The 18,288-nt window shown below is 41.8% G+C and overlaps 1 protein-coding gene across 3 annotated transcripts; it reads left to right on the top strand.

Moving 5' to 3' along the window:
- Window positions 1-1,680: 1,680 nt before the first annotated feature.
- Window positions 1,681-16,584, top strand: LOC129865138 (T-complex protein 11-like protein 2). 3 transcript variants are annotated; one of them, XM_055937647.1, is made up of 11 exons: window positions 1,681-2,060; window positions 6,601-6,704; window positions 9,487-9,676; window positions 9,971-10,103; window positions 10,203-10,323; window positions 10,643-10,866; window positions 11,386-11,522; window positions 11,879-12,066; window positions 12,668-12,849; window positions 12,922-13,094; window positions 14,827-16,584. In XM_055937647.1, the coding sequence occupies exons 3-11, from the start codon at window positions 9,499-9,501 to the stop codon at window positions 15,096-15,098; spliced, it is 1,608 nt and encodes a 535-aa protein (XP_055793622.1). In that variant the 5' UTR covers window positions 1,681-2,060; window positions 6,601-6,704; window positions 9,487-9,498; the 3' UTR covers window positions 15,099-16,584. The 3 variants fall into 3 exon arrangements, with proteins under 3 accessions (XP_055793622.1, XP_055793620.1, XP_055793619.1); XM_055937645.1 differs by having other exon boundaries at window positions 6,595-6,704; XM_055937644.1 differs by lacking the exon at window positions 6,601-6,704 and having other exon boundaries at window positions 1,682-2,060.
- Window positions 16,585-18,288: the final 1,704 nt, after the last annotated feature.

Genomic DNA, 18,288 nt, shown 5'->3' with positions numbered 1-18,288 from the left:
TGCCTTATGGTCGGAAGCCGATCAGTTGCCTTACCAGGAGGTGATGCGACCGTTCAAGATGCTCTCGATGGTGCAGCTGATCTGAAGACCCATGCCAAATGTTTTCAGTCTCTTGAGGGGGAAAAGGCATTGTCGTGCCCTCTTCACGACTGTCTTGGTGTTTGGACAATGATAGTTCGTTGGTGATGTGGACACCAAGCTCTCAACATGCTCATGTAATGTAAAATGCTACCCACATACATCATGTAATGTAAAATGAGTCCACATACATAATGTAATGTAAAATGTTGTCCACATACATAATGAAATGTAAAATGCTGTCCACATACGTAATGTAATGTAAAATATCTCCACATACATAATGTAATGTAAAATGTGTCCACATACATAATGTAATGTAAAATGCTGTCCACATACATAATGTAATGTAAAATGCTGTCCACATACATAATGTAATGTAAAATGCTGTGCACATACAACATGTTATGTAAAATGCTGTCCACATACATAATGTCATGTAAAATGCTGTCCACATACATAATGTAATGTAAAATGCTGTGCACATACAACATGTTATGTAAAATGCTGTCCACATACATCATGTAATGTAAAATGCGTCCACATACATCATGTAATGTAAAATGCTGTCCACATACATCATGTAATGTAAAATGCTGTCCACATACATCATGTAATGTAAAATGCTGTCCACATACATCATGTAATGTAAAATGCTGACCATTAACATGATGATACTGTTCTCTATTGTTAGAATTGGAATGGATGTGAGAAAAAAATACTTGCAATAAATAGGGTAAATACAATAAATAAAAAAAATAAGTATTTAGTGGATTTGAAAATCAAGTTTACAAAATTAATGTTGACAGCCTCACAGGAGCCACATAATTTCCACCTGGTTGATCAGTTCAGAATATACCCTCATTCACCAATGCCCATATAGGAGATTGGGCCATTGTAGTTTTTCTGCTGGTCAAACAGAGCAATCCTTTTGCATGTATATGTTTTTGCATTGTTTACCTACCAGCACAAAACAAAAGAAACCATACAACCTTACTGCACAGCACAGACGAGTGGCACAGCGGTCTAAGGCACTGCATCTCAGTGCAAGAGGTGTTCCTACAGTTCCTGGTTTGAATCCAGGCTGTATCACATCCGGTCGTGATTGGGAGTCCCATAGGGTGGTGCACAATTGGCCCAGTGTTATCCGGGATCGGCCGGGGTAGGCCGCAATTATAAATAATAATTTGTTCTTAACTGACTTGCCTAGTTAAATAAAGGTCAAATGTAAAAAATAAATCAACTGGTTGTGTCCTTACTGTGCCTTTGAGTATCCTTGAAAAGGGGAGGTGACAAGTAAAGTTGTGAGAGGAATTTTCCACACGGTTAAAAGGGTCCCTGGGACGTCCCTAACCCCTCCCCTATTGAAGTTGTAATGTAAAATGCTTAGGGGTTAGTTATAAATCTTTGGATAGGGTTTTAGGGGTAGGGACGCCCCAAGGATCCCAGATAACACGTTCGATATGTCATGTACTGTATACTAAATATAAAAAACAATGTATGTGTCATCATGTATTGTTGAATGTTTTGTAAAAATGTATTTAATCTTTCACAAACGTCACATCCGTAAACAAAGAAGTCCCATGTGAAGCAGAGCCTACCATTCATCGAAAAGGAAACGGGAGGTACTTGTACTGTAAACAATGGACGTGTCATATATCGAAGTGGATATTTTCTTTCAGTGAGCTAAATCCGTGGATAATACCTTATATTGACATGAATGAAACATGTATTCGTTATATAATGATAGCTATCTATCCATAAATTGCTGTTTGTATATACGGTTAAGGTTTGTATTAACGTTGCCCAACAAAGTACCCCCCACTGCTACTGAACGGTTTAGCCCAAATCGAACAGCAAGCCAGCTGTGGTCTTGGACCTTTAAAAATACTAAAGTGCCGTCAGCTAACTAGACTCAACCTCCTTAACAAACCACTCTTTTGGTGTATAACCTAGTCTCCCACAGCGGAGACGTGAAAAAGGTAAAACCTAGCTATATTTCGACGTACATTTTTGTTAGCATTAGCACATGCTAGTTGGGAACTTAGCTAGATAGCGAAACCCTTTGAGCTTGTCAACAGTCACCTATACTATGATGTTGCTAGTTACCAATGTATTGTTTGGGTCATGTTTATCCTTGTTGGTGTGATTGAGCTGGATGTATGTAATCGTAACGTTAGTTACAAACTTGAACCCATTAGAAATTGGTGATTTAGCGTTAGCATTCTTGTTTACAAATAAATGAATAACAATGTATATCTTCTAGCTGTTAAATCAATTTAGCTCCTTGTCAGATTAATCTAACGTCGTTAGCCTGCTACGCTTGCACGATCGCGCTTGTGACTTCATCCGTAACAATAACAACGATTGCTTGTAGCGACATTTTAATTGGAGTTGGTAGCTTCAGTACAATTCTCCCTGTGTAACTAGATGCGAGGATCAACATGCTTTGCAATCAATTAAAACCACTTCAGCGACATAGTTATTGTCTTGCGTTTCTTTTGGCACAAGCAGATCTCTTCTCAGTCTTGTCCAGCGCTCTTGTTTTGGTGCTGCAGGATCACGTGTACTTATCAGTGACGCGTGTGTGGATATATTGTGTTGTGCATGCAGCTCGTACAGTGTATTGCAGTTTAACTGAGGATGCCCTTTGCTGTAACCAGCCTTGTAGGGCTGAGCGACGGATAGCCTCTACGAATCCGAGAGTGAACGAATCCGTCTCTAACATGCAGGCTCACTTTTTGTGAACATTCCCATCAAAAGTCAGACGTTTGAATATACTTAATTTGAATGTACAGTATCATTCAAAAGTTTGGACACACCTACTCATTCAAGGGTTTTCTTTATTTTTAATAGTGAAGACACACGATGAAATAACACATGGTATCATGTAGTAACCAAAAGTGTTAAACAAATAAAAACATGTTGTATTTTAGATTCTTCAAAGTAGCCACCCTTTGCCTTGATGACAGCTTTGCACACTCTTGGCATTCTCTCAACCAGTTTCACCTGGAATGCTTTTCCAACAGTCTTAAAGGAGTTCCAACATATGCTGAGCACTTGTTGGCTGCTTTTCCTTCACTCTGCGGTCCAACTCATCCCAAACCATCTCAATTGGGTTGAGGTTGGGTGATTGTGGAGGCCAAGTCATCTGATGCAGCACTCCATCACTCTCCTTCTTGGTCAAATAGCCCTTACACAGCCTGGAGGGGTGTTGGGTCATTGCCCTGTTGAAAAACAAATGATAGTCCCACTAAGCGCAAACCAGATAGGATGGCCTATTGCTGCAGAATGCTGTGGTAGCCATGCTGGTTAAGTGTGCCTTGAATTCTAAATAAATCACTGACTGGTGACACCCCCACACCATCACGTCTTCTCCTCCTCCATGCTTCACGGTGGGAACCACACATGCGGAGATCTGTTCACCTACTCTGCATCTCACAAAGACACAGCGGTTGGAACCAAAAATCTCAAATTTGGACTCATCAGACCAAAGGACAGATTTCCACCGGTCTAATATCCATTGCTCGTGTTTCTTGGCCCAAGCAAGTCTCTTATTATTGGTGTCCTTCAGTAGTGTTTTTTTTTGTTGTTGCAGCAATTCAATCAAATAAATTTTTATTGTCACATACACATGGTTAGCAGATGTTAATGGGAGTGTAGCGAAATGCTTGTGCTTCTAGTTTGAACCATGAAGGCCTGATTCACATAGTCTCCTCTGAACAGTTGATGTTGAGATGTGTCTGTTACTTGAACTCTGAGAAGCATTTATTTGGGCTGCAATTTGAGGCTGGTAACTCTAATGAACGTTTCCTCTGCAGTAGAGGTAACTCTGGCTCTTCCTTTCTTGTAGCGATCCTCACGAGAGCCAGTTTCTTCATAGCGCTGGATGGTTTTTGCAACTGCACAGTTTCTTTCATTGACTGACCTTCATGTCTTAATAGTAATGATGGACTGTCATTTTTCTTTGCTTATTTGAGCTGTTCTTGCCATAAAATGGACTTGTTTTTTTACCAAATAGCCCTATCTTCTGTATACCACCCTACCTTGTCTCAACACAACTGATTGGCTCAAACGCATTAAGAAGGAAAGAAATTCCACAAATGAACTTTTAAGAAGCCACACCTGTTAATTGAAATGCATTCCAGGTGACTACCTCATGAAGCTGTTTGAGAGAATGTCAAGAGTGTGCAAAGCTGTCAAGGCAAAGGGTGGCTACTTTGAAGAATCAAAAGAAATATATATTTTTGGAATTGTTTAACACTTGTTGTGGTTACTACATGATTTCATATGTGTTATTTCATAGTTGTGATGTCTTCGCTATTATTCTACAATATAGTAAAAAATAAAGATACCCTGGAATGAGTAAATGTGTCAAGTTTTAACTGGTACTGTACAGTCGTGTCCAAAAGTTTTGAGAATGACACAAATATTAATTTCCACAAAGTATGCTGCTTCAGTGTCTTTAGATATTTTTGCCAGATGTTACTATGGAATATTGAAGTATAATTACAAGCATTTCATAAGTGTCAAAGGCTTTTATTGACAATTACATGAAGTTGATGCAAAGAGTCAATATTTGCAGTGTTGACCCTTCTTTTTCAAGAACTCTGCAATCCGCCCTGGCATGCTGTCAATTAACTTCTGGGCCACATCCTGACTGATGGCAGCCCATTCTTGCATAATCAATGCTTGGAGTTTGTCTGAATTTGTGGGTTTTTGTTTGTCCACCCGCCTCTTGAGGATTGACCACAAGTTCTCAATGGGATTAAGGTCTGGGGAGTTTCCAGACCTTAATCCCATTGAGATTAAGATTTGAGATTAAGTCATGGACCCAAAATATTGATGTTTTGTTCCCCGAGCCACTTAGTTATCACTTTTGCCTTATGGCAAGGTGCTCCATCATGCTGGAAAAGGCATTGTTCGTCACCAAACTGTTCCTGGATGGTTGGGAGAAGTTGCTCTCGGAGGATGTGTTGGTACCATTCTTTATTCATGGCTGTGTTCTTAGGCAAAATTGTGAGTGATCCCACTCCCTTGGCTGAGAAGCAACCCCACACATGGAAGGTCTCAGGACGCTCTGCTGTTGGCATGACACAGGACTGATGTAGAGCTCACCTTGTCTTCTCCGGACAAGCTTTTTTCCGGATGCCCCAAACAATCGGAAAGGGGATTCATCAGAGAAAATGACAGCAGTCCAATCCCTGTACCTGAGGCAGAATATCAGTCTGTCCCTGATGTTTTTCCTGGAGAGAGTGACTCTTCGCCTCACTGTGCGTGCAGATGCACTCACACCTGCCTGCTGCCATTCCTGAGCAAGCTCTGTACTGGTGGTGCCCCGATCCTGCAGCTGAATCAACTTTAGGAGACGGTCCTGGCGCTTGCTGGACTTTCTTGGGCGCCCTGAAGCCTTCTTCACAACAATTGAACCGCTCTCCTTGAAGTTCTTGATGATCCGATAAATGGTTGATTTAGGTGCAATCTTACTGGCAGCAATATCCTTGCTTGTGAAGCCCGTTTCTGCAAAGCAATGATGACGGCACATGCTTCCTTGCAGGTAACCATGATTGACAGAGGAAGAACAATGATTCCAAGCACCACCCTCCTTTAGAAGCTTCCAGTCTGTTATTCAAACTCAATCAGCATGACAGCGTGATCTCCAGCCGTGTCCTCGTCAACACTCTCACCTGTGTTAACGAGAGAATCACCTACATGATGTCAGCTGGTCCTTTTGTGGGCAGGGCTGACATGCAGTGGAAATGTTTTTTGGGGGATTCAGTTAATTTGCATGGCAACGAGGGACTTTGCAATTAATTGCAATTCATCTGATCACTCTTCATAACATTCTGGAGTATATTCAAATTGCCATCATACAAACTGAGGCAGCAGACTTTGTGAAAATTAATATTTGTGTCATTCTCAACTTTTGGCCACGACTGTACTTTACCAGTTGTCAGCGGATTTTTGTCCTTATGTAAGAGGTGATCTGAGACAATGCATTCGCAGGGAAGTGTTCTTTGCCCAACTTTTAGTACAATGGTCTGTATATGGTTGTATATATAAAATAAATACTGATGCAATTGAGTACCACAGTATGAGTCAAAACCCAGAATTGGTTCTAATTGCTTTTTCACCATACATTTTTCCATCTGGGATTTTAGCACAGGAGGTTGGTGGCACCTTAATTTGGGAGAACAGGCTTGTGGTAAGGGCTGGGAGTGGAATAGTATCAACTACATCAAACATGTTTTCCATGTGTTTGATGCCATTCCATTCGCTCTGTTCCCGCCATTTATTATGAGCCATCCTCCCCTCAGCAGCCTCCTGTGGATTTTAGAATGATGTCATATAAGGTCTGTGTTTCGTGTAGGCTTACCCTGGCATGATATTTTGATAACCACGCAAATTACTCTTGGGCAAGGTAACTTTATATATATTTTTTCAATGCTAACTATTGATAAAAGTAAATGGACATTGTGCATCACGTGCAATGCCTGAAACGATTGAAAATACAAGTTACAGAAACTACCGACACCGCAAAAAGTTGGGTAAACAACCCTTTCCTGTGGATACCCTATCTCCATCACCTAACTCCAAAAGGATCAACAGCATGTACAACTGGTAAAGTAAGTGTAAATATAATTTTATTCAACATCCTGGCTTGTAAAGCCTACTGCGTCTTTTTTAGGGCAACTTCGGACTGCTAATCAGACTTCAGACTGCTAATCCATGGCATAACCATGGTAACAGTCTGTTTAGACAAAGCGATGGGGAATCAACCAATGACAGCGTTGCCATGGAAAGCTATTTTCCTCACTGTTGTTCACTGATATAGTCTGTGCACTGCACACACAAGGGTAGCTATTTTGTCTGCATGTGGATACGGGACGCTTTGTGATTGTAATGTGATCATATCGAACTAACTCGCCTAACTACAGTAATAGACATATCCTAGGCTATTTATATCCACTGTGCAGTGTCAAGTGGTGGTGAAGTGTCAGTTGCTCTGCAGGGATTGACATTAACGGTTACCGTATTTCCCAGTGCAAGTGACCTGAGCAGCCGTGCAAGTTGAGCCTGCTCTGTGGTTGTCACAATGGGCATTTGATATTATTTTTACTGTTAACAACCAAAATGCTAAGAATTCCAGTTGTCTGGTCTTTCTAGTTTCTCTGGTTCCTGTCTGGGTGAAAATAGCTTGAAATGATCATACTTGATCATAATCTTCGGCCATTCAAAATACTCCTGACTTGGCCGATGGGCGAATGCCTTTCAGACCTTCATCTCAATCCCTGCTCTGTAACCCTATGTAAAGTTCTTTTTCCTCCTGGGTCAGGGCTTTACAGTGCAACCATTTTACTCACACATGTGCCTACATATGTTGCTGTGTGACCTGGAATTTAAATTTAGGAGCACCAGTGTGCCTAGAAATATAAAGGATTCTAGCTTTATTACCTCAACTATTTTCCTTTGTGCTCCTAAATGTCTTTGTGTGCGCCAACATTTTTCTATTTAGGCGCATACATGTTCCTTGGAAGATTTGTTTTTATAATGACAAGGTCAGCGTAGATCCTTGTGCTGGGTTGCCTTATCAATCCCTCTGTGTCTAAGCAAGCTAATGGGATGCAGTAATTTTTAAATGCTTTGATTTGCATTTTCTTTAGGAATTCTCTCTGAATCACCTGCCTATTTATCCTTCATTAGTAGGACTGGGCACATCACTTCAGGCATCACAATAAACATGGGCTGATCTAGAAAGCAAATACAGTGCATTGGGAAAGTATTCAGACCCCTTGACTTTTTCCACATTTTTTACATTACAACCTTGTTTTAAAATTAAATACATATTTTTTCCCCCTCAATCTACACACCAATACCCCATAATGACAAAGAGAAAACGGTAAAAAAAAAAATATTTTTGCAAATATATTTAAAATAAAAAAACATACTTTATTTACATAAGTATTCAGACACTTTGCTATCAGATTTGAAATTAAGATCCGGTGCATCCGGTGTCCATTGATCATCCTTGAGGTGTTTCTACAACTTGATTTTGCTTTGTCATTATGGGGTATTGTGTGTAGATTGAGAGAGGGGGGGGGGGGGGGGGACAATTTAATCCATTTTAGAATATGTCTGTAATGTAACAAAATGTGTAAAAAGTTAAGGGGTCTGAATGCTTTCCGGATGCACTGTATCAAACAACTTCAGGTGTTCCCTTTCTCTTATGACCGTTGAGATATGGGTTATGACCTTAGCATGTCTGACAGGAGAATGACGATGAAGGTCATGACTGAGACTACACACAGGCATAGACTATAAAGTCACAGCCTTCCTCAATAAGAAGGAAGCACCACCTAGCTCTCTGGACTGGAGTTGTTGGTGTTTTCTTTGCCAGATAGCCCAACAGGGCAACACACGTCTGATACTGTATCTTCTGTATTTGGCACGTTGGCCTAGTAGTTCGACATAGTGAATTGGAATGTTTTAAGGTCCAGTTTAAAACTATTGGCCTAAATTCAAGTGCTTTGCCTCAACAACACTTATTCTTCTAAAAAGTGTAGGCCAAGTTGTTTACTTGATCTCAATGACGGGATGACTGGAAGGGTGCCTTTATGTTGCTTGGACCGATGTGCGGTACACGAGAATGATTACCCTGTTCAACTAAGCAGTGAAGTGTAACTGGATCTGTGGACGGTTGGCTGAGAATCCCGCTGTTATCATGTTACCCTGGAGACGCATGCAATCCCATTCATAACACTGTCCCTTTGTTTTGTTATTGCGGAAGTAGGCTGAACTATGGTAATAATATCCCTCTTTTTTTATCAGCACCATCTTTAAAGTCAACTAATGTCTGAATCATTTTGGAAATTGTGTGTGTTGATTCTTTTATCTTAACTGGGGCACAAGTGGATGGCCCTTCTGTTTCCATGGCCACTCTGGCCTAACAGCTGTTATACTGTCCTGTGGTGTTTTACACCCTGCCTCTCCTAGCAACAGGAACACAGGAAAAAACACACACACACACATGGTAATGGTAACACACCAAACCAAAAAGAGGCAGTTGAAAGATCGGAGTAGTGTCTTCAGTAAGGTAGTGCAATTGTTTTTCTTGGGGGACCTCAGACTTTGGAAAGGGAGGTTAAGCTAGGTTAAACTAGCTAATGGCCAGTCCAGAGCCTTTTATAGGCTACATAGCTAGATAATGAATGTAAGTGCAAACTCAAGGCTCTGGCTACAACTGCCTGACCCCCACTACACAAGACTTAGAAGCCCCTTATTTTTCCATAAGAGAAACTTGTGGGTACATTCCAGTGCATTCAAACCACATGTTACAGTACTCATGTAGGCTTAAATAATGCTGCATTTATACATGCATGCATGGTTGACTGCTGTGTCTGCCTGCAGCGCTAGCCCACCATGCCTGGGACTGACGAGCGGCCCACCTCCATGTCCACCACTGGAAGCGAGGACGCCAGCAGCGACGCCGAGTCGTCGTCGGACCGCTGTAACAGCATCACGTCTGCCAGTGACTTTGACTGCTCCCGCCAGAGCTTCACCAGTGACTGCTCCAGCAGCAAGCACAGCTCGCCCTCCTGTGAGTAGATCTCCTTCCTCCCTGTCTAGTAGGACTGCTTCTTAGGCTTGTTAAAATGTCACCCAAAAAATTGCATTTCCATTTCCTACCCTTTTCCAGAAAGTGTGCACTTGCACACTTCCCATCATTGATTTAAAAACATTGGATTGGTGTTGTCATCACTTTTGGAGGAGTATAGAGAATCGGAATGCAACACTGTGTGCCCTCTCCCCACTTTGGTTGAGCTTTCCAACGCCAAAATGGCTACTCTCAACACTTTGTTTTTGTTTTTATTTTTATGCCCCCTATTTACAGCTAGCCCGCCCAAAACTATAACACTGGATGATGTCATGTCTTCTGCCCGGGACCTGTCCAACCTGACCCTGGCCCACGAGATCATCGTCAACCGTGACTTCCGTGTGGAGCAGCCCCACCTACCTCAGAACAGGTACCTACCACCTCAAAATGGACGCCCAGTGAACATGGCCATCACTTGGGCTACTCAAATGCCAATTGACAACTGATGATATTCAATTCTCCTTTTCAGTTTGGAGAAGCAAGTCAAAGATATAGTTCACAAGGCCTTCTGGGATAGCCTGGAGTCTGAGCTGAATGATGACCCACCAGAGTATGAGCACGCCATCAAACTGCTGGAGGAGATCAGAGAGGTGAGCTTTGGCCCTTTTCCCCTCTATCAATCTTGATGAATCCATGGTTGGAAAGCTTATCTTTTTAGGAAGATGACCCTGTTGGAAGACTTTGAAAACATATCATTTCTAACTCCCTGAGCAGTAATCACTGATCTGACACAAGTGGATAAGCAGCAGTTATGTAGTGGATTCCGTTCTTTCACCTGTCCAATTGTGTGTATTGTGAATGTACGCAAGAAGGATGTATTTAAAATGGGCTAATAGCTTTTAAAATTGATATCTTCTAGCTATATATTGTTTCTTTCCTTCATTTTTTGAAACCATTTACTATGAACAGATCCTGCTGTCGTTCCTGAGCCCGGGAGCCAATCGGCTGCGGACTCAGATTCTGGAGGTGCTGGACATGGCTCTGATTCGCCAGCAGGCGGACAAGGAAGCGGTGGACATACAGGGCCTGGCCTCTTACATCGTCACCATCATGGGCAAGCTGTGCGCCCCGGTCCGCGACGACGAGGTCAAGAAGCTCTGCGAGAACCCCGACAACATTGTGTCGATGTTCAAGTACGTTTGGGCAAAGTTTTGTTTCCAACCCTTGTGAATATTTATTTGGATAATTGTAGCCATCCCCATAAATGGCCGGCATCAATTGGATCCTTTTAGCTCTCTAAAGCTACCGTGCATTTGGAAAGTGTTCAGACCCCTTGACTTTTTCCACATTTTGTTACTTTACATCCATATTCTAAAATGTATTCAATCGACACACAATACCACAATGACAAAGCGAAAGCAGGTTTTTAGACATTTTTGCAAAATTTGAAAATAAATATATAAAAAAATACCTTATTTAGGTAAGTATTCACACCCTTTGCTATGAGAATTGAAATTGAGCTCAGATGTATTCTGTTTCCATTGATCATCCTTGAGATGTTTCTAACTTAATTGAAGTCCACCTTTGGTAAATTCAATTGATCCTTTTAAAACTCCAAAGCTAGAAGTATAGATGTTGAGGCAACTCAATAGGTGTTTCTTCTGGAGCCAAATCCAAAGCATTCGTTTTGAGAGTGTTATTACATTGAGCAGGGAGATTTTCCGGGTGCTGGACCTGATGAAGATGGACATGGTGAACTTTACCATCCAGAGCCTGCGGCCCGATCTGCAGAGGCAGTCAGTGGAGTATGAGAGGGCCAAGTTCCAGAGCATCGTGGAGAAGACTCCCAGTGAGTCTGCGTTGTTATTAACCTTTGTTTATGAGGAACATTTTATTGGCAATGGACTGGCGTTTGGATCATTTCCCTGTTCCTTTACAAATACATTTGACCGTTGACTGCCTAAAGGTCAGCATAGTATTCATTCATTTTTGAACGTGGTGTGCTCCTGGAACAGGGTGTGCTCCTGGAACGTGGTGTGCTCCTGGGACCTAAATTAGGTGCCTGTACTGCTTTATGGTATTAGGGAATGTTTGATTTGTGGTATGTACAGCATGTAAAGCGTGGGTGTGATTTCTCTACATCATTAAATGAAAGATGTCAATCACTATTAAATGCCATACAAATGACTGTCCTAACTTCCTCAGGTGCGTTGGACCATACCACTGAGTGGATCAAGTCCTCTCTGGAGGAAGTGCTTTTCTCCATGCCAACCGTGGAGCAGCCCAACGGCCATGGGAAGGCGGGAAAAGCCCTGCCAAGTCCCCTCCTGGTCTTCAACAGTGGATTCATCCGCATCCTCACCTGGGACTACCACAAGAGCCCACTGCCTGAGGTGGGTTGGAGTGTGTGTCAGTGTCTTAGTACACAGACGGTTTCAAAATAATTATTTGCTTATTCAAGACATGATTGCCATTAGATTACTTGACTTTTGTTATTAAGAAAAGGTGACATTCAGTGTGTTTGTCAAGTGACGAGGGTGTTGCTGAATGTTCACAGAGGAAATGTGTGTGTGTGTGTAAATAGAGGTGGCGAGGATGTTGACGGGTTGGTTTCTGTGTATTATACTTCTTGGTCTAATGAATTTGTGGTGTTTATTTGCATATAGACTATTACCTAGAGGCTTTGTTTGTGTGTCTTAAATGTGTGTGAATTCCATATGAATACAAGTGTCTGAAAGAAGGTACCATCTCTCTCAACCAACTTACAACCACAAATCTATTAAATTACCATTGTCTAAAATCTAGTCTCCATGGGGTGAATCCTAACTTCCACTAATGCTAAATGTTCATTTAGTCATGCATTGATGTTAATGGGAGACTAAGTAAAAATGTCCTTTAAGTTGATGATTCGTCCCTATATGTGAAGGCCATTTGAGTCTCTGTGTGTGTGTGTGTGTGTGTGTGTGTGTGTGTGTGTGTGTTTAACACACTCAGACCCTGATGACAGACGAGGTGCGTCTGCGGGAGCTCCAGCGGAGGCTCCAGCTGCTAAAGGCCGTGGCCTCCGTGCTGCTCATTGTCTACAGCGCCATCGGAGGGCCCATCTCGGGGCTGCCCGCACTGGCCGAGCGCCTCAAGAGGATGGCCAGCGTGCTCCTGGAGGGCATACACAGGCCGTAGGTTCTACATAACACACACAAACATACATTTCAATGTGAAAATTGAGACTGACTTCCTCCACTCTGCAGGGACTTTAACCTGTCAGAGGCTCTGGGGAACGTCAGTGGTCAGATCTGCTGTGAGCTCAACAAGTCCCTGACTGAGAGGAACTACCCAGCCTTGACCCCAGAACTCCAGGTCGCACTCAAGGGCCAGATCACCAGCATCACCCAGGAAAACAACCCTATCCGCAGTCTTGTGGGTAAGCAAAACGACACCCGAGGGCCTGACATGGCTCACTAACTATTTAATTTGATATATTTAATGCAATGTTCTCAGCCAAGCTCCAGTGCATTCGGAAAGTATTCAGACCCCTTGACTTTTTCCACATTTTGTTACGTTACAGCCTTATTCTAAAATTGATTAAATAGTTTTTTTTGCTCATCAATCTACACACTATACCCCAACATGACAAAACAGTTTAATAAAAAAAAATATTTTGTAAATTTATATAAAAAAGAAAATATGGAAATATCACATTTACATAAGTATTCAGACCCTTTACTCAGTACTCTGTTGAAGCACCTTTGGCAGCGATTACAGCCTTGAGTCTTCTTGGGTATGACACTACAAGCTTGGCACACCAGTATTTGGGGAGTTTATCCCATTCTTCTCTGCAGATCCTCATTAGCTCTGTCAGGTTGGATGGGGAGCGTCGCTGCACAGCTATTTTCAGGTCTCTAGAGAGGTTTGTTTGGGTTCAAGTCCGAGCTCTGGCTGAGCCACTCAAGGTCATTCAGAGACTTCACCCCAGTCTGAGGTCCTGAACATTCTGGAGCAGGTTTTCATCAAGGATCTCTCTGTACTTTGCACCATTCATCTTTCCCTTATCCTGACTAGTCTCACAGTCCCTGCTGCTGAAAAACATCCCCACAGCATGATGCTGCCACCACCATGCTTCACCGAAGGGATGGTGCCAGGTTTCCTCCTGACGTGACGCTTGGCATTCAGGCCAAAGAGTTCAATCTTGATTTCATCAGACCAGAGAATCTTGTTTCTCATGGTCTGAGAGTCCTTTAGGTGCCAGTTGGCAAACTCCAAGTGGGCTGTTATGTGCCTTTTACTGAGGAGTGGCTTCCGTCTGGCCACTCTAACATAAAGGCCTGATTGGTGGAGTGCTACAGAAGGTTGTCCTTCTGGAAGGTTCTCCCATCTCCACAGAGGAGCTCTGTCAGAGTGACCATCGGGTTCTTGGTCACCTCCCTGACCAAGGCCGTTCTCCCCCGATTGCTCAGTTTGGCTGGGGCAGCCAGCTCTAGGAAGAGTCTTGGTGGTTCCAAACTTCTTCCATTTAAGAATGATGGAGGCCGCTGTGTTCTTGGGGAACTTCAATGCTGCGGAAATGTTTTGGTACCCTTCCCCAGATCTGTGCCTTGACACAATCCTGTCTCGGAGCTCTACGGACAATTCCTTCGACCTCATGGCTTGGTTTTTGCTCTGACATGCACTGTCAACTGTGGACCTTTATATAGACAGGTGTGCCTTTCCAAATCATGTCAAATCAGTTGAATTTACCACAGGTGTACTCCAAGTTATAGAAACATCTCAAGGATGATCAATGGAAACAGGATGCACCTGTGCTCAATTTCATGTTTCATAGCAAAGGGTCTGAAATACTTATTCAAATCAGGTATTTCTGTTTTATTTTTAATACATTTGCAAATTTCTAAACCTGTTTTTTCGCTCAGTCATTATGGGGTATGTGTGTAGATTGATGAGGATTTAATATCAAATGTTATCAATTTTAGAATGAGGCTGTAACGTAACAAAATGTGGAAGAAGGGGTCTGAATACTTTCCGAATGGACTGTGTAATTGTACATTGTGTGAAATTTTGCTCCAGTTTATTGAATTGCTTGAATAGCTCACAATTGTCTCATGCCTGTTTTTCTGATCACTCTGTTTGTTCTGTGCCTCTTCTCCGTTCCTCTCCAGAGGGAAGGGTCCAGCAGTACTTCCGGGTGCTCCTCGCCACGTCCAACTCTCCCGTGAATCCGCCTCCGACGCCCGGAGGCCTGGCCCTGATCCAACCGGAGCTCACCTCCTTGGCGGTCACCTTCGTAAGCCTGGTCAACTTCAACAAGCAGGTCTACAGCCCGTTCTACATGATGATCCTCAAGACCCTGCTCTTCAGTAACGCGGCGCCTCCACCGGCAGCCACCGCACCTCAGGACCCCAGCATACAGAACCCTGTGAACTCCAACTAGGACCGCCAACCTACCTACCGAGCCAGGAGCAATACAAAGCTGGAGCTGACAACACCTTATTTGAAAAAGGGGCAAAGAAAGGAAAGACTTAGCAGCTAGCTAAATCCACCCCCCCAGTGGTTGTTCTGATTCCTTGAGGCTGCAATTGCTCCCCTATCCCTAACCCTCCTTCCCTTAGGCTTTAGATGAAGTAGTATCACAGCTACGTTTTGCCTAGAACGTTGGGGTACGTGTATTAGAGGTGCGTCAGGAAAATGACAACGAGCAATTGTGGTGCACGTCCAAGCTTTGACTAATCCACCTCCTCCCACTGTCGTGTATTGCGACATCTGCTTTGTGACACCTGACCTGATCTGTTAGATTTTGTGTAGATTCATACCTAAAAACTGACCCTAGTGTTTTGTGTGAGGAATCTTTCCCAAGGTCCTTTTTAGTTAGATTCGGGTACGTTGTGAATCTGCGTTCGCATGGAAGGGAGTGCTCGACATCCATTCTCCTGTTGTTATTTTGGAGGGTGTCATCGGAAAAGGGTAGAATGTTCATGAAGTGCTACTGTTACAAAGAACATTTATACACATTTCATAGACTTTATGACAAAAGGGAAAGGCCTATATATTTATAATCATGTCGCCCATTTTTATAACATCACATTTTATATGCTTTATGCTGTGCAGAGCGTAGGTTAAATAAAGTTGATCTATAACTGTTTGTTACACGTTGACAAATCCAGAACACAAAATGCTATATTATTCATGCCATTAGCCTATTCATTGAAGTGCCACCATTTGAATAGAAATATAAAAAGTTGTTTTTTAACTTATGTCGGCTTGTGATAATTCGCCATTAAACTGGTTAGGGCTAGGGAAATGTCATCTTGAATGAAAACAAGAGACTTGTTTTAATTGTTGCTTTCCAACATGTCGAAGACATGTTTAAATCACTGGAGCTAAATTAGTAGACTTAATTAATATATTACTTTTTTTGGGGGGGGGGGGGGGACTGATTAATTGATATGGTTATGGAATCACTAATCCTGATGGATTATGACCTTTTTAGATAAATATAATGCATGTTTTATTTTGTGTTAACATTTGTTGTTAAATGTTTTGTATGTTATTCCTTGCATAGTATTCAGTAATTTTGTTGGGTTGTTTGAATGTGACTTAATGGAGATTTTTGTTTTGTTATTTGTGTCAGTGCATTTATTAACTCGCTTGCTTTATATCTTCAAGGTACCAGTATTAGTTGTCCTTCTATACCTATACTTCCCTAAAAGCTATCCAACAGCTGTATATTTCTGGACATTTTATGTAATATCTATCTTTGGTTTAGAACACAAGTCATTAGAGGTGCTGAAGATGTTTTGAAATGTCTAAAACTTATAAGCATTGTATGTTGTTGGCTTTTAAAATTTACTTGAATAAATACATTTTTATCTTCTCATGTAATGCAGCTATAATACAATAAACTCTCACGCAGTACCTAATTATTTGTCTAGCAGTGACCTGTGTGTGTGTGTGTGTGCTTATTGAAAATAGTTGTCTATGTAACAGTACTCTTCTTGCATTGTGTACAATCAATCATCGACACGAACTCCAACTTGTAGCACCAGTCATGGAGCTTTATTTTGATAGGAACAGCACAAAATTGCACGTCATGCAATGCACGGCTCACCCTCCAACTCTGCACTCACGCACTGTACAAAATATACGAACCCCCCCCCCACCAGACACAGTAAGTTGCTAGCTAGTATTAGCGGGAATTCTCTACAACAAAATGCACAACAAATATTCACCAAAAAACGCTGCATCTTATGTGTGATGTTCGAATAACATTTACAAACAAATTGATATCAATTGTACATTTAAATCATCACTTGGGAGTATAAAAATCACTTTTGACGTACAGTGCTTTGCAACCAACAACTGACCGCTGGTTTGGTGCTTGTTCACTTGGACGATTCTAACTGAAACATCCTCCCTCGTAAGTAAACTACGCAAACCAGCCAATAAGATGCCATGTTGAGTAGGTGAAGACAAGACAAAACTAAAACCAAAAACCCATTGGCTTAACAATAAAGTTGCAAGGGGAATCACCAATATAACCCTGTTACATCTACATACAAACACATCAAAGACAATTGTAATACCTGCAAACGGACAAGGAATGTAACTAGAAGGAACATTCTTTGCTGTTAGATTACAGAAGAACTCCAGTGACCTGACAAATCAGCTGCTGTCAGGTCCTGTACCCTCTCTGCTGCAGTGACTGAGGGCACTGTTTTGAAGCCATCCCTCCATCTTGGCAACCCCCCCCTTTTAATGCATACTTTTTAAATTATATGTGAGCTAAATATAAAAAACATTTCCTTAAAGTGTATTTTTTTTTGTTTTAAAGTTCTAATGTTACTGTCCCCACTACAACAACAAAAATAATGTAGAACTGCATTCATTCCTATCCTGTGGCTTCAAAGCCTCTCAGTGGCCAATTCACATAATGCAGTCCAGGGATTGTATACATCACTGGTGAGTACTTGCGTTTCCAAGCAACGCGTCCCTCCTGAAACAGGCTATGAGGAAATAATGGTAGCTAAAGGTACAGCAAGTTATGTTTCTTATCTATTAATATCAATTAACAATTATTTAGGTATTCTCCAAATTATGACAAATTCAAGTAGTATTTTCGTTAAATTTTATATCATTTTTAGAGCTCACTTGTCAAACAAAGTTCCAACTTTCATTGCTTGCTGGCTAGCTAATGTTAGCTAGCTACGTTAGTTAGTACAGAGCATTGCTGTAAAGACTGCGCATTACTGTTCAAGGTGGGAGCTACCCACTGGATAAAAACTGGTTGAATAAACGTTGTTTCCACGTCTTTTTATTGAATTTTTTATGTGATGCCGTTTAATTAACCTAAATCCAATGACTTGGTTACATTTTTTGTTGATTTCACGTTCCATTCACGTTAGTTGACAACTCAACCAAATGTAAATCAAAACCAGACGTTGAACTGACATCTGTGCCCATGTGGGTGGCTAGATATTTGGTTTACAAAGTTACCATAAATTAAAAATGACAGCCTGGAAATCTGAAACATAACAGGCAGTGGGTACAGAAATGCATATCTTTGTGTGCACTGTGCATCATGTAGCTACTGTATGTGTATGAACCAAGAGAGGTCTGAACCTGGA

Source organism: Salvelinus fontinalis, chromosome 11, assembly GCF_029448725.1.
Source record: "Salvelinus fontinalis isolate EN_2023a chromosome 11, ASM2944872v1, whole genome shotgun sequence".
Lineage (NCBI taxonomy): Eukaryota > Metazoa > Chordata > Actinopteri > Salmoniformes > Salmonidae > Salvelinus > Salvelinus fontinalis.
The sequence above is the reverse complement of the archived record's forward strand: the minus strand, read 5'-3'. Positions and strand labels throughout refer to the sequence as shown.

Coding starts and splice junctions, on each gene's coding strand:
- LOC129865138 (XM_055937647.1), top strand. CDS start 9,499: ATGCCTGGGACTGACGAGCGGCCCACCTCCATGTCCACCACTGGAAGC. Junction 9,677..9,970: donor CAAGCACAGCTCGCCCTCCT/GTGAGTAGATCT, acceptor CCCTATTTACAG/CTAGCCCGCCCAAAACTATA. Junction 10,104..10,202: donor CCCCACCTACCTCAGAACAG/GTACCTACCACC, acceptor TCTCCTTTTCAG/TTTGGAGAAGCAAGTCAAAG.